The 15,595-nt window shown below is 24.8% G+C and overlaps 2 protein-coding genes across 3 annotated transcripts in view; both read left to right on the top strand.

Moving 5' to 3' along the window:
- Positions 1-211: 211 nt before the first annotated feature.
- Positions 212-4,259, top strand: LOC100167618 (pallidin-like). The gene is given in 5 exon segments (NM_001246139.1): positions 212-305; positions 391-486; positions 1,970-2,057; positions 2,115-2,201; positions 3,326-4,259. Coding segments are annotated over 5 exon segments (438 nt in total). The 5' UTR covers positions 212-249; the 3' UTR covers positions 3,437-4,259.
- Positions 4,260-5,523: 1,264 nt separating this feature from the next.
- The window catches only part of LOC100570961 (transformation/transcription domain-associated protein), a 41,797-nt gene continuing 31,725 nt past the window's right edge, over positions 5,524-15,595 (top strand). For both annotated transcript variants that reach the window (XM_029485910.1, XM_029485908.1), the window contains exons 1-14: positions 5,524-5,954; positions 8,297-8,438; positions 8,520-8,621; positions 8,845-9,048; positions 9,312-9,458; positions 9,821-9,987; positions 10,067-10,296; positions 10,371-10,575; positions 10,998-11,192; positions 11,254-11,306; positions 12,205-12,338; positions 12,399-12,542; positions 13,713-13,999; positions 14,116-14,252. In XM_029485910.1, the coding sequence (XP_029341770.1) occupies positions 8,310-8,438; positions 8,520-8,621; positions 8,845-9,048; positions 9,312-9,458; positions 9,821-9,987; positions 10,067-10,296; positions 10,371-10,575; positions 10,998-11,192; positions 11,254-11,306; positions 12,205-12,338; positions 12,399-12,542; positions 13,713-13,999; positions 14,116-14,252 (2,134 nt within the window). In that variant the 5' untranslated portion in view covers positions 5,524-5,954; positions 8,297-8,309. The remainder of the gene's footprint in view (positions 5,955-8,296; positions 8,439-8,519; positions 8,622-8,844; positions 9,049-9,311; positions 9,459-9,820; positions 9,988-10,066; positions 10,297-10,370; positions 10,576-10,997; positions 11,193-11,253; positions 11,307-12,204; positions 12,339-12,398; positions 12,543-13,712; positions 14,000-14,115; positions 14,253-15,595) is intronic.

The raw sequence follows: 15,595 nt of genomic DNA, 5'->3' as shown, positions 1-15,595 counted from the left end.
TAAGTCATGACTATTTATTTTGTCATGCTATAAGTCCGCTAAGTGCTATATTATTCTAAGACCGTGCTATAAGTCATAAATAGGCAACTGAACATACAAAGTTCACGGTCTAATATTAATTGAGTGATAATAAATATGATAAATATTATCATTTATCACTAAACGTTCTGATGTACAATTTTTCAAGGTAATATTATTATATTTGAGACTCAGTTTTTCTAGTGTTATAAAGTATTTATTTTCAATAAAATGGAAGATTTAAACATGGTACCTAATGATAAATGTCGGAATTTAAATGAATCGAAGTAATTATGAACAATTTATTATGAAGTATTACGTGTATATATTTTTATTCCTTAAAAACATAAACCTTATTATTTTTTTGATTAGTTTAGTAACAAAGCCCGGATTAATAGTAATCAACTCCTATTTAAATCAAATAAATCCAGATTTGAAAGATGTTCAATCTGAGATTAAAGAAGTTGTGTAAGTAGACTCAGAGACAATTTGATTGTATTATAATATTTTACCTAGTCACAGTATTTATTATTAAATTTTGTTACTATAATTTATTATTTTAATGTTTGCAACTTATGCTCTTAAATACCTTAATCGGGCTTAATGGTACTGGTTTGTTATATCCTCGCTCGAGACGTGTAAAAACTTTGTAGCCCAGCCACTCAGATTTTTTATCTTGCTATCAACCATAATAATAAGTAGGTACCTACTACCTATATCGGAAAAAAACGTAAAAAAAAATAATAAGAACATAATATTATAATATACGTTAGTGATAATAATTCATTTTTAATATCTGTAATAAAAGTACCCATATAAGTAATAAGTATATAAATAAGCAGTGGTGAGGTGACAACATTATTTCAAACCCTACTAAGACCCACTGTGGTTATTGTTATGCTGTTTGATGTTTGATCTGTATTATTGATGTATTATTAGTTTTTAAACAACCCATTTTATATGAACCTATGGCACCTTATAAGCAGTAGAAATAGTACATTTTTTTCCGAGAGCTAGCAAATTAATAACTTGTTAATGCTAGTTAATGTCGACATTTATATAATGATATTGATGAATGTTGGTGATGCTGATATTATTTAATCTGATCTAATCATACTATTTAATACTCTAGTATCTATCAATACAGTAATGGTATTGTACAAGTTGATAATTTCGATAAAATGTTGAAATAATTAATATATAAATAAGTATTTTTTAAATATTAATTTTTGTACGGCAAAATAATGATAAATTAAATTAATAATACTAGTATAATATTGTTTAATAATAATAATAATAATAATAATAATTAATAAAATTAACTATTAATATTTATAACTAAAAATATTGTTTTTATTTTATATTATCGTCTATAGACTATAGTATTAGTACTATACTATAATATTATGTACCTTTGTCAACATTAACCAAAACCGTATTGTGAATGTCAACATTGGCCAAAATCCTGATTTAAATGTCTGCATCCACTAGTACATGTCTATATTTGTTAATAAAGATTCATTTAGTATTACAAGTCAATCCTTCTTAATATATAAGCACTCCATAAATAACTAATAACATAGGAGTTACTTACAATTTATTAGTTAATGAAATATAAACATTTTACATAATAAATATTCCAATTTCCAGTACTATTAAAAAAAAAGGATCATCGTTCCAAATAGATAATTACTAATTAGTATAAGAAAAAAATTTGTATGTAGCTATAATAATTGCATGAAATGTAAATGACTAACTTGAATACCGAGGTTATCGAGGAAAATTTTTTAAGTTATTCATACTTTAATATATATTCATAAAATACATCAGGGGCACAAAATAATTTTGCGCCCCACCCATATATTAACCCTTAATGCTCCCCTGGGTACACTACTGAATGTACTAATGGCTATTTCATGTTTATATTATTAAAATGTTATTAATGTTTTAGTGGCAAACAAAAATCGCTTATAGATGCTATGCTCAAAGAAAATGAAGAACTGTCTAATTTATTAAATGAATCAGAAGTTCAAAATATGGTGAAATAAAATTATTATGCTTTTAGTATTTTAGTTAATAACATTATTAATTTTCAGTTCTCATCCATTAAACATTGCCATGGACAGCTGGTTGAATTAAAAAAAAAACTCATGTTTTTACACAAAAAAACTATGACATTAGAAGTGAGATTTATTATTATTTATTTGTGTACATATTATACAGTGTTTTAGAAACTTTCTATTTGTTCTAATAATATATAACATATTAAAATGTTAGTGGATTCCATACATATTCTAGACACGAAAAAGCCAAAATAGTACCAAATATTAAAGCATTGACATCAACTATATAGCTAGTACGCTTTATTGATGTATGTATGTATTTTTGTATACATTTAATTTTACAATACAACATTTCAAACAATATATTTTTATATGTTCAGAATCTAAAATAAATAATTGATAACATTGAATAAAAAAATTACAACAAAACATTCTTATTTTGCAAATTACAATCAATTTTACTATTATATTGCTACTACAACATCTGTGCTTTAATAAGAAGTAAAGGAAAACACATTCAGTAAAATTTTATATTATTACCTATGATAAAAATGCTATTGGTGTATACTTATACATTTTTATTACACTCAAGAACATAATAGAAAATATGTATTATAATTAACTGTGAAGCAAACAATATACAAACTGTTAAATGTATATAAGTATATTTCTGTAGTATGTATGATTCTATAAAATCAGTAATTGTGCATTTCATTAATTTAAAAAGTTTATAAAGTTTAAAATATATATATATTCGTAATACGGAAGTGTAGGAATCAATCCACAAAAAAATATTTTTTTAATGTTTGTTCGTTATTACAATTAATTTTTGTGCTATAATGGATATGATTTCTGTAATTACAAATAATTTATTTGTTATAACAGATATATTCTAAACTTAGTATTATGATGTTCATTACTCAATAATATATTGATTATAACAAATAAATAAATAATTTTAATAACAAATATTGAAAAACATTTTTCTTTGATTTGGCTGGCACTCCTATGAATAACATACAAGTAATTTAAAATTGCTTAAATTTTATTATTTATTTTCAATATTATAGAGAAACATTATTTGCGTAATTTAATATGTATGTAAGTCATTAGTTAAAATTAAAACCTAATGTATTTTATATTCTTGTTTGAGTGTATAGTAAACATGAAGAGTTTATTCTTAATATAAAATAACCAAATCATTATTTATTTGTATGTTGTAATACACTATTATTATAATTTAGAAAAGAGCTAATGTTTTGCGTGTGGCCAAACAAAGAGAAGCATTACAAAGAGAACATCAGAAAGAATCAATGTTGGTACGAGAACAAGAACTTATATCAAAACAGTCATAGAATTATGCACTTATAAAAGATTGGAGATAATTCACATTCATTATTTCTTTAATGTTTATTAATTAAAATTGACTTAAACTCTGTATATTATTTTTAAGTTGCATAAAACTAAAAATATCTAGTTAGTTAAATGTTTATAATTTATTAAACATTTTAAGCGATAATATTATATTTTAATATAAACTAAATATAATGTTTATGTTTAAAAAAGCATAATATATTATAATTTATATTGTAATCTAAACAATTATTATTGAATGTACAATATACAGAATATAACTAAAAGAACTATCAAATGTAATTAATCAACTATCTTATAACTATTGTTCTTTATTATTTGTTATTATTCATCTTATGGCAAGCTTTAATTCCATTTTCTAATTCAATATTAAAAAAAAATGCATAGCATCACTATTATACTATTATTAACCATAAAAATAATATTCTCTTTAATGTGATCAGTTATCTCTGTAAACTCTATATATTTTATTATTTACACATTTAAATAAACTATCTAAATTGTATGTTTTTGACATTAGACTTCGTTATTTCTTACATTACTGTATAATATTTTATGTTTAAAAAATTGTCTTGCATATATTTTTATAAACTATGACTAAGTTGTTCTTACCTAATATTATATTAATAATAATTTAATATTTTTTTAATTTAATGTTATTATATTGGAATATGAATATAATTTATTATTTTTATTTAATTGTACTTAATATCTATTATATTATAATGTTCTTCAACCAATTAATCTGTTTCAAAATTAAGTTATAAGTTCACTTAATTAAATTAGTTACATTTATTGTGTTGATTTGGGTTATTTTTTTGTTGATATTATTTCCTAACTATAATGCATCTACTCTAATAACAATGAATTATAAATAATAAAAAGGATTTATCGAATCTGCTTGAATATTCTGTTGTGAAAATAATAAAATATGTAATAATAATATACCTATATCGAGTTCACTGGCTACTGTTCATACTATTTAGTAATAATTACTAATTAATTTATTTCCAGTCATAAATTTATAAAAATTGTATAAACTAGCCAATAATCCTATATAATATATTGCATTAATATTTAACTGAATTGTTTATTGAAATAATACACAAGTCAATCTAAAATATGTATTTATGTATAATATGATGAATAATGTAATTAAAAAAAATGTATACTTAGTAGGTAGCAAGGTAGGTATATTATACATCTGATTTACAGTTATGTTAAGTACCCTTCGAATTGTGATTTGTATAACTGTAAGGTTTCCATACTTTTATAACTAATATTATACAATAGGTAATAAGCAATGTGTTGAATTTTTTTAAAAATATAAGTTCTTTTCTTTCAATAAAAATACAACATATTTCAAATTTTTTTTCCATAATATACAATTGAAAAACTTACAAAATGGCTATTTTAGAATCTATTTTAGACTATGGTAAAAGGGAGGCAAAAATTCCCGTTTTTTCCCTTAATTTTTTTTTTTGTTTCACGGCACTATTGAAAACTACTGGGAATTTTAATTTTGACCTCCTCAATGCACCAACTGTCATTGACTTAGGTACTGTAATGTGTGTGTTAAATTTGAATTTAATGATAAATCTGGTAGCGCATAAAAAATCTGAAAATATTGAGTCCGAACTGCATTACCTACAGCCGAAAATTTTTTATTTGACGTATATATTTTAGCTGGGAGCAGTGTGTAGTCTTAGCTACCCGGTGATCACCGGCAGCTTGAAGCACCTAACCAAATGGGAAAGTAATAAACAAAATCCTAGATCTGCCACTGACTAAAATAAAATCAATAATGACTCAAAAAAATGAATTTTTATTTATACACATTCCCCGGTATTAATATTTTAACAATATAGGTATTTTCCAAGCATGCTAGCGTTTTAGTTATTTTTATTATTTAATAATTAATCTGTTGGAAGGAACCATAGAACCATAGAACCATAGAACAATAAATTAATAAATTAATGTTATATTGCTATATTATTGCTATATTAATAGTTAATGTTCTATGATAATTGATACAACGATCAGAAATCGGGATAGTAATAATATGATTGCTGATAAAGTGATAACGCATTAACACGCTCGCCGGCGCGTCCACCGATCATAATATTATACTGTACAGTCGATCATCATTCGATTCACTCGTTCGATAGTCGTTGCCCTGTTTGCGTCGCCGGTGATAATATAGTACGCGCGTTTCTCCTAGCCGCACTGACGTTATCATTATTATTTACGGAATAATTTAAAAAAATTAAATCGATTTTGTACAAACTACAATTATAAGAACAATAATTTTGCCACCGAAGTCGTTTGATTCGAAAATCGATGGAATTCATGGGTTTGTCGCACATTCGAGACGGTGAACTCTCCACAAGGCTGCCGTCTTCATATGAACAATGAAGTCCGGTTGACGGACCTCGGCGTCCAAACAACAGTACAAAACGGTGCCTTACACGATTTTCATTTAGGAACAATAAACGAAAGGTAAACGATCCGGCGATGCCGTTTTATAAATTTTTATTTTATTATTGTACGATTGCATTTGTACCTTCTATGTTTGTGGTCCTAATTAGTAACGCCTTTGTTAGCGTTAGTATTACCACAATTATCAACTGCAATAATATTGTGTGTGTACTGGATGTAAACTATTGGGCATTAGCCAGTATAAAGAGGTTATGTTAAATAAAAATTACATCTATAGTAGAAACTTGCATCTAAAATACATTTTAAAGAATTTTTTTAACGCTTTTAGTTACTTGGACTCATTGTTCGACATAAAATATTTATTTTACTTTCATGTCAATGCTAACACTTTAATTTAAGAGTAAAACCTATTTTAGATGTATTTCTATTATCATTACTATTGATATTACATTGGGAATAGGTTTAACTAGGTACTTATCATTTGAACTGAATGTACAGCCTTAAAATATTTTTCTTGATTATTGGTAAACATAGCAATTTTTAATATTTGTTTGAACTTCATTAATTTTTGTTGTATGTGTGGTAGGCATTTTAATGTAAATATTACTGTTTACATAACCATAATATATATATATATATATATATATATATATATATAATGGATACTAGGCAGATATAAGTAACTGGGTTGGTATGTACAGAACAGGTTGGATGGCAAAAATATGACGTGTAAATAAATTAAATAAAATAGGTACATAGTATCAATTTTATTTATATCAAGTTTGGTACAAGTAAACTATTTAATTGATAAGTAAGAAAATTATTTATCAAAATTGAGTATGTATTTTGTGGTAGTAATATTACATCATTATTAATTATTTAATTATTATAAAAGTTGGTGTACAATTATTTTTTCATAAATGTAGTTATGTAAGATGATCTAGTATATGAATATTGGTATTATAATATACCTCTTAGATTATTCAATATTTTAGCAAATTAATAACCAATTTATTGATATAAATATTTTCTTGTAAATTGTTATAAATAAATATAGAAAAAGGTGGGTAAGTGGATGTCGCTCTGCTGTACAGTAGGTTACAAGTGGGTCACTGTCTAATGGATAGTATTAAATTTGAATTCAATGAAATAATATCACTGTATGAGAAAAACGATTCTGAGCAGAGACGGTTTGTCAGTCTAGGTATTAGACATTCCTATTATAGGTATACTTATCTATAGTATTAAAAAAAATTGACCTATAATAGGTATCAATAATAAATTCCAAATTAATCATATCACAATATCCATTGTAACACGTTATACATCAACAACAAACCGTGGTACTATCATAGATATATAATAGTATACTTTAGAAGTTTCAAGTACCCACAAATAATATTATACAATCATAACAAAATAACTAAAATAGTTATTCCAGGTTTTAATATGTAATTTCGTCCAAATTTGAACTTAAAATGACTATAAAAATAAACTGTGCTTATGTATTTCTTAGAATTTTTGGTAACAGAATTAAATATTTACGTGGAATCTTGTTTTAAATTTTCAATCCTTAGATATAAAAGTTAAACATTTTATACATTTTTAACTACAAAATAATTATTTAATTTTAAATTTTTACGAATTATTGACTCAAAATAATTTGCTAATTTTCGGGATTTTTACATATTTTGTCAATTTTTGAACTTTAAATGCTAATAAAAAAAACTGCGACTAAGGATTTTTCAAATGTCATTGTAACAATATAGTAGTAGCCTTGTATTAAGTTTTCAAGTATTTTTATTTAACAAATAAAGTTTTATTGACATTCATAGAAAAAAAAACTAATTAAATTGGAAACTGAATATGTCCGTTAACAGCTCAAAACAAATCAAAATATTTTGAAAATTTTATCATGTATAGAAAATGGAAATATAAACAACCAGTGAAAATTTCATGTATCTACAGTCATTCGTTTTAAAGTTACACCAAAAACCAAAATCAATTTTCTCGAAAACAGATTTTGCATAAAAGTTCCCGTTTTTCTTTAGTTTTTCTTTTGTTTTTCACGGTGCTTTTGAAATCTATTGGAAAAATTTTACTTTTGACCTCCCAAAGTACCAACTAGATTCATTTTCCTATCAGAAAATTTACTGTTGAAGAAAATCCAAGCACTTTTACTGTCCTAAAATGTGATGACAGACAAAAAAAAAAAAAAAGAAATAAAATAAAAAAAAAAAAAAAAACACACATCATTGTAAAATCAATACATTCATCGTTCCACTCAGAATCTAAAATAATGTTATCGTGGTATCTTTCACTACTTAAATGAAACAAAATGAAAAACCTTTATTTATTAAATAATTAGCGTATATTTTAACATTTTTTTTTAAATTTTTCAGTTATTTCTAAGATATGGAGCCAGTTCGTAAAATAGTACACCCCAGGACATCAGGTCCAGTGGATTTGTCACTGATATTAAATGCTGCTGTGAATATGAAGGTTAAACTGCAGCTTGTACAAAAGATATCTGATAGTATTGAGGTAACTTAAATTATACTTCAAAAAACAATATTATAATTCTCAGACAGCAATATTAATTACTATTTTTAATTTGATTTTCAGGAATGTTGTCGAACTCAAATTTACTTTGATAACATGCTTTTTGTTTTACTTAAACTGTTAAACTCGACTGAACCAGTTTTTAGCCCAGACAATGATGTATTTGTAAGTATTATTTAAGAGTGAAAAACTGTAAATATTAATGAAATATTTTTGAAATTAATCCCATTTATAATTTAGCTTATAATTACATTACAAAACAATACAATTAAGTATTTAAAGTTTTCAGTGGTAGGTTTGGAGTAAACCTGTCGTATCAAATATTTTAATATATTAATATAATTTTTTAACTGTATAACTCATATATTTTGTATTGTATATTTTACAGAAATTAAGAAAGGTTATACTTCAAATAATTAATAAAGTCCTCCCTAGACACGAACAATTAAAAATTCATCTTCATAGCATCTTTAAGTCGTGTATACAAGTTGTCGAAACTGATAATGAACAGAGTGTCCTTTGTAGTGTATTGATCCTTAAAGATTTAATAAATTCTTTTAAACCAAAATACGATTGTGTTTTAAAAGCAGAGGTTTGTTGTGTATCATTTATTTTAGATAAAATATATAATTTTTTTATTATATTAAGTTCATTTTACAGTATGACATTACTGATTTTTTTTATTACATATTGATAGTTGGTCTCATGACTTATATATGTACAATTAATAAATAAAATATAATTACATTTTTAAAAATTTTACCAATCTGATACATTAATTGTAACAGTATCATAATACTGTAAAATTGTAAAAGATAATCGTATGAATAATTCTGTAAATATTTATTTATTTAGGTTTATAGATTGTTAATGCTTATTAAGGATATATATAACAATTCTAGTAGCCCAGAGAAAATTTTTAATTTTCAAAAAACTTCCGATTTAAAAGTATTAATCACTACTATACGTTTAACTACGACTGTCACAAGAAACTCTGTTAATGTAAGTATTGGTAATATTTATATATATTTTGTTATAATATTCATAGAACATATTTTTATAAACTATTTTAATTATATAAAATATATTTTAGATTTTAGATTTGCTCATACATAATTTACTTATAATATTAATTATTTATGAGTAATACAATTTAAATAATTTTATTACTAACATTGTAAAATTACAAGTTTGATTTTTCAAACATAAAATTGATATGATTTATTATGTTATTTGTTTTTAATTGTTATTATGAGTATTTTACTTAGATTTTCTTTTAATTATTAATTTTATAAACTTAATTTGTAGCCAAGATTTTTAATTCTTTATAAATCATGTACCGTTTTCATTTTGTTTATTTTTAGTATGTCTTTGTTCCAATGGGAAAAGTATCATTTAAAGTTTTAAAAGAACTTGCATTGCTATTGAAAACATATTATACATTTTATAGTGAAGTTCCAGCTTTCAAGAAGGACATTTTAGAATTGATTCCAGTACTCATTAGCTTTTTTAATTTGGATATTCCCTATAAGTAATTTACATTAAAATTTTTATGATAAATATTAATTTACAAAAATTATATATATTTTATATTTTTATTTATGTTTCAGACCAGACCACAGAGATTTAGTATTAGATTTAAAACATGCTCAAGTGAGATTATTGTTTTTTTTTTCACAATTTGTAAAAGGTATTAAGGATGGAGTTCGTGTATATTGTCCTTCATTGCCTGGTAGAATTATAAGTTTAATGAACTGTAATGTAGCATCAGATATTAGTAACATTCGTTCAGAATTACTTTCTGGGTTTGAAAGTGTTGTACTTAATGATTATAAACATGGTATGTTCGGATAAAATGTTTGACTACCTTGAGGAAAAATTATCTTTATTTGTCATAACTTTTTTTTTTTATAGAATTTTTACCTTACATGGATAAATTTTTAGATGAGACTTTAATCACTGGAAGAAGTTGGTCATCAAAATCTTCATTAAGACCTAAAGCTTATATTTATATTGATCATCTTATCACACATTTACACAATCAATTATCATTAAATTTTCTAGTTCGTGTAATTCATTTACATTTTTCTAATTTATTAGATCCTACTCTACAACCTGAGTAAGTTATTACAGTATATTAATACAGTTAAATATAAAAATATAATATTTTTTTTTTTAAATTTTCACTTGTTCTATTATAAATTACTGTCTTTAATTAAAATATCTTAAATATATTAAATATTAGAAAAATAAAATAAATAACTTTATGATATATTCACACATAAACATATTTTAGATACAAACTAATTTGATATAACATTACATATGGCCATAAATCTGCTATTAATAGAACAAAATATCTTTAATTCATAAGTTTTAAGTAAAATTACTTTACTTTTGTGGAATAATTTGTAAATGTATGTTTACTATACAAATATTTTTCAAATTAATACTAAATAGTAGTTTTATCTGTAAATAATGCAACATAAGTTTTTTGTTCAATTCAGATACATGTATGATTAATATCTATTTATTTTTTAGATTTCAAATAAATTTGTGTAACATGGTCATGAATGTATTAAGTTACATTGTTCAACGACAAAATCAGTCGATTACAAACTTGAATTTAATTGAAAAAGATAAGAGTCCTTTAATAGATTTATTTTATCGAGTATTTCAAATTTTTGTTTTAAAGTTGAAGCAGTTTCAAAAGTTTTATTTACCACAATTAAATGAGTAATATTTTGATTAAGAATTTATATAATATAATGCTATTAATTATAATTATTTATTTTAGGATTAGCATTTCTAAAGACAATGTTAATGAAACCATTTCATCTATTTTGGCAGGTATGATAAAATATAATATTCTAAGTGGTTATTAAAAAAATGATTTAATGGTTTAAAATGGTTTAATTTTAGATTCTGAGCGGAAGTGAGCGATCTATACTCTATTCAAAATAAGACCATGACCAAGCCGCTGAGTTGTGCGCATGGGCGTGGCTTTGTTCCGTGGCAGCACCTGATGCGTCGCCGTAGTGGGGACGGCATCCGGCCACATGTCTGACCGCCGCCCGACAAAAACTGGTCGCCGCCTAATCACAGTCTTATTTTGAATAGAGTATAGTGGTTTTACTATGGTGTTTATTTATTTATTTTTTAAAGGGACGTTACACGGACCTTTATTGTCTCCGTCTTATAAGTGTGTAACATACCATATTTCACATTATATCTCGGCATATCACATTTAACTTTGTTAGTTCAAAAATTGCTTGAATCGACATAGTATGAAACTTGATTGCAAGAGCATTATCTGTGTTTATATGTGGGTTTTTTTATGATAGTTCAGTTTTTAAGTGAGTTATGAGGATTTTTAATTTACGCTTTATTTTAGAACTTGCTCAAAAATTGAACTATTGTAAAAAAAACCTATACGATAATATAGCTTTATACCTAACACAGATAATGTTCTTACCCTAAAGTTTCTTAATAAGTGGATTCACTCTGATTTTTTAAATAACAGCTATAAGTAATCTGCTGTGCGTAAATTTGCCAGATATACTCTTGTAAGATAGAGACAAAAAATGCCCGTATTACTTCCTCTTAAAAAAATATAAACTATATTTAGGTATATATATTTATATATTTTAATATTATCTTATAAGGTTTAAATAATTTAATGACGTTTTTATTTTTGCAGATATCTTTATTTACATACATATTATATAATTAATATTTTTTTTTTCAGAAAAACAATCAAAAGAAAAAGGGGATTTTAAGTATGGTTATCATCCATCACAAATAGCATCTTATTCTTTGGCAGATTCTAAACGATTTATAAAAATAATTTTTCCAGCAATTAGAACAGTTTTCCAATTTATTGTAATTACATTTTAAAATCATGATTTAAAAATAAAATTAATAATAACTAAATGATTTTAGGTTAAAATTGAAGGAGAAAAATTTTCAATTCACCGTCATTACAAGAAAACATTTAATCATTTTTTAAATCATTCACTATTGTCATTAAAAATTTGTGATTGCTTATTGCAAAAAAATGAAATGGTCAAAGAAATACTTAATGCTGTGAGTAAATATATTTTAAATAATATTTTGTAGTTCACTTATATTTTAAATAGATGCTGAACCCGTATGTGTTGTTTCCAAATTACACACATATAACCTAGTAAATATGCATTGAACATACCCAATTTTGCGTTAGCATACAAGGGGGAAATGGTGACAAATGGGAGTTGCCTGACCACCGCCTAAAAGATGCAAATTGTCATAGTATAGATCAGTGGTTTTCAAACTATTATGAAACACGGTACACTGATCTTTAAAAAAAATTTACGGCACACTGACATTTTTTTTTTGCGCTAAATAATTAGATGAACAAAATTGTTTTGAATTATATTTATATACATTTAATTAGAAATGTGTGTTTTATGGGCTAACTAATTTCTATAATTTTATTCTTGGACGAATAGTTAACATTTTTCAGAAGACTGCACACTTAGTGAATACTCACGGCCACGGATTAAGATATAATAGACTGGAAATGAGCAGCTTATCAGTGGCCTCAAAAGTATGTACAAGAGGCAAATGCGGAGGGTTGCAATCATAATTGAGAGTTTACAGCGCCATCTGTATAAAACACAAACTGAGATACAAAATGTGATGCTAAATAAAACCACTGTTAGTGCTGAAAACATTCAATTATGAGTTTTGATGATAATAGAGGAACCTTTTGCGAGCCGTCCCCTGTCACCCGCCCACCTTATCATTTCCAGTTCATTATATCTTTGTCCGTGCTCGCGGCACACCAGTGTGCTGCAACATCCAGGTTGAAAACCATTGGTAAAGATAGTATTATTTTTAAATGATCAGAATCGATAAAAATTGATATATATATTGATATTTTTTAAAACATGTGATAAAAATATGTTTATAATTAAACTTACCTTACTTAGTTGGATATAATATATATATTAAAATTTATAATTGGTAACAATAGCCATAAAAAAAATGTTATTAAAAAAGTGTTATTGATTTCGTGAAAATTAACCATTCCCCTATATTATTTTAAATAAAATAATATTTTTTGCAAAAAATACCTATAAGTTATCAAAGATACCATATTATTACCTTAATTGTTGATTCTGTTGAATTTCAAATTCTCCAATATTTTATTTAATGATATAATATATTTGTATTTCACTGTAGTAATGCATTTAATATTTAATTATTTTTCAGCTTTCATGTATTAGTCCAAATCATCTAATGACATTGATCACAGGGGATCATTTAGTTAAACAGATTTATGCCAATAATCTAGAAACATTAGTCTTCGAAATGGCACTGAAGGATGAAGTTCTAGTTTCTATTTTTAGCAGCTTAATATTTGATTATATATTAAACAATTTATTTGATGAAAATGAAAAATCACGTATATCCGATTTGCTTGATAAGATTCAGTTAAATGTCAAACTAAATCATAGTGATGATAAACACGATGAATATGTTTATAAAATTATTCAAGTGTAATTTATTATAAATACATAATTAATTAGTTATTAAAAATAGAAATACTTTTACATGTGCTCAATGTTTTAGTATGGTGATTACTTTAATGTTACTACTCAAAATTATTTTATAGATTGAAGAATAGTCTACAAGATACAAAACATCCCGAGTTTTTTATTGGAATATTAAAAACAATGCTAATTATTGTTGAAACAGCAAGTTATGAATTTGGAGAAAATATGTATTCAGTAATTAGATGTCTGTTTGGAGGTATTATAACTTATTTAATATTTCACTATTTTTAAACACTTGATTGGACGACTTGATAATACATTGCCTTACAAAGGCATAATATGGCAAATTGTTCGTTCTGAATAATCTATTTAACTCTGTTATACTTAGGGCCAGTTGTACCGTCTACGGTTAAACTTTGTTTACGCTTAATTAGCTGATAACAGATATTTAACTGGGCAATTTCGGCCAATTAAACTCCGGTTAACTTTAATCGGTGATGGTACAACTAGACCTTAATGTAAGATCGAATTAACCTATTATCATATTTAAAAGTAATAATATTATCTAGTGAACCTCATAGATTTTTTTTTAAAATATTTTAATTTTAAAAGGAGATGAATATTTTAAAATTGTAAATTGTTTGTACATCATATTCTCATAACTCGCTTTACAATTAAAATATAAAAAAAACCTATGAGATTCACTAGATAATATTACTTCTAATTTAGATATTAGGTCAATTTGTTCCAATATCAAATAAAACAGAGGTAAATGAATTATTTATTGAAAATGTACAAATTGCTATACTATACACTTATAAGACAGTGACAGCGTATGCGGGTGTAGCATCCTCTTAAATATTTACTATTTATAATATTCAGGGTGTTCATGCTAAGAGATACCACTAAATATTTCAGCTGGATGACTTTGAATTGAAATAGGGTATTTTGGAAGTTTAAGAAAATACCAAAATACACAATTTGAGAATAATTAAAATATATAAATTAATTTTCTTCAAAAAATATTTTTTTTTCATTATAAAAGTTTAATAATAATGTCTAATATATGAATAATCTCTGTTTTTGACAATATTTAAACATATTCATTTTATACTCGCAATATTCCCAACATCTTTAAATTATTATTTGTTCACAAATATGACGTTAATACACACCAAAGTTTATTAAATAATTAAATTTACAATTTTATGATTATCATTACCCTAAATTATTTATTTTACTTGTCAAGTAACATAAATGTACAAGTACTTTATAGCCTTGGTTTAAATAAAATTATATTTTTTCAATTTATTTGTTTACTGTGTAACTGTTAACTTGCTTACTGTTATGTTTAAATTCTAAAATGTTTAGTTAATATATAGGATTAAAGTTTGTTTAAAATTAGTATCTATTTGTTTTATTCAATAATACACTTAGAAAGTGGAATAGTTTTAATTCTGAAGAAAAAAATCATTTATTTGGAGATTTTGGTAATCTTGTATAGTTAAGAGGACGTTATACCAGTATGTGTTGTTTCCGTCTTACAAGTGCGTAATATAGCAAATTCTACACTCATTAGAACTTGTGTAGCTACGTTGG

This window comes from Acyrthosiphon pisum, chromosome X, assembly GCF_005508785.2.
Source record: "Acyrthosiphon pisum isolate AL4f chromosome X, pea_aphid_22Mar2018_4r6ur, whole genome shotgun sequence".
Lineage (NCBI taxonomy): Eukaryota > Metazoa > Arthropoda > Insecta > Hemiptera > Aphididae > Acyrthosiphon > Acyrthosiphon pisum.
Note: the sequence above shows the minus strand (reverse complement) of the source record. Positions and strands in the feature narration are given on the sequence as shown.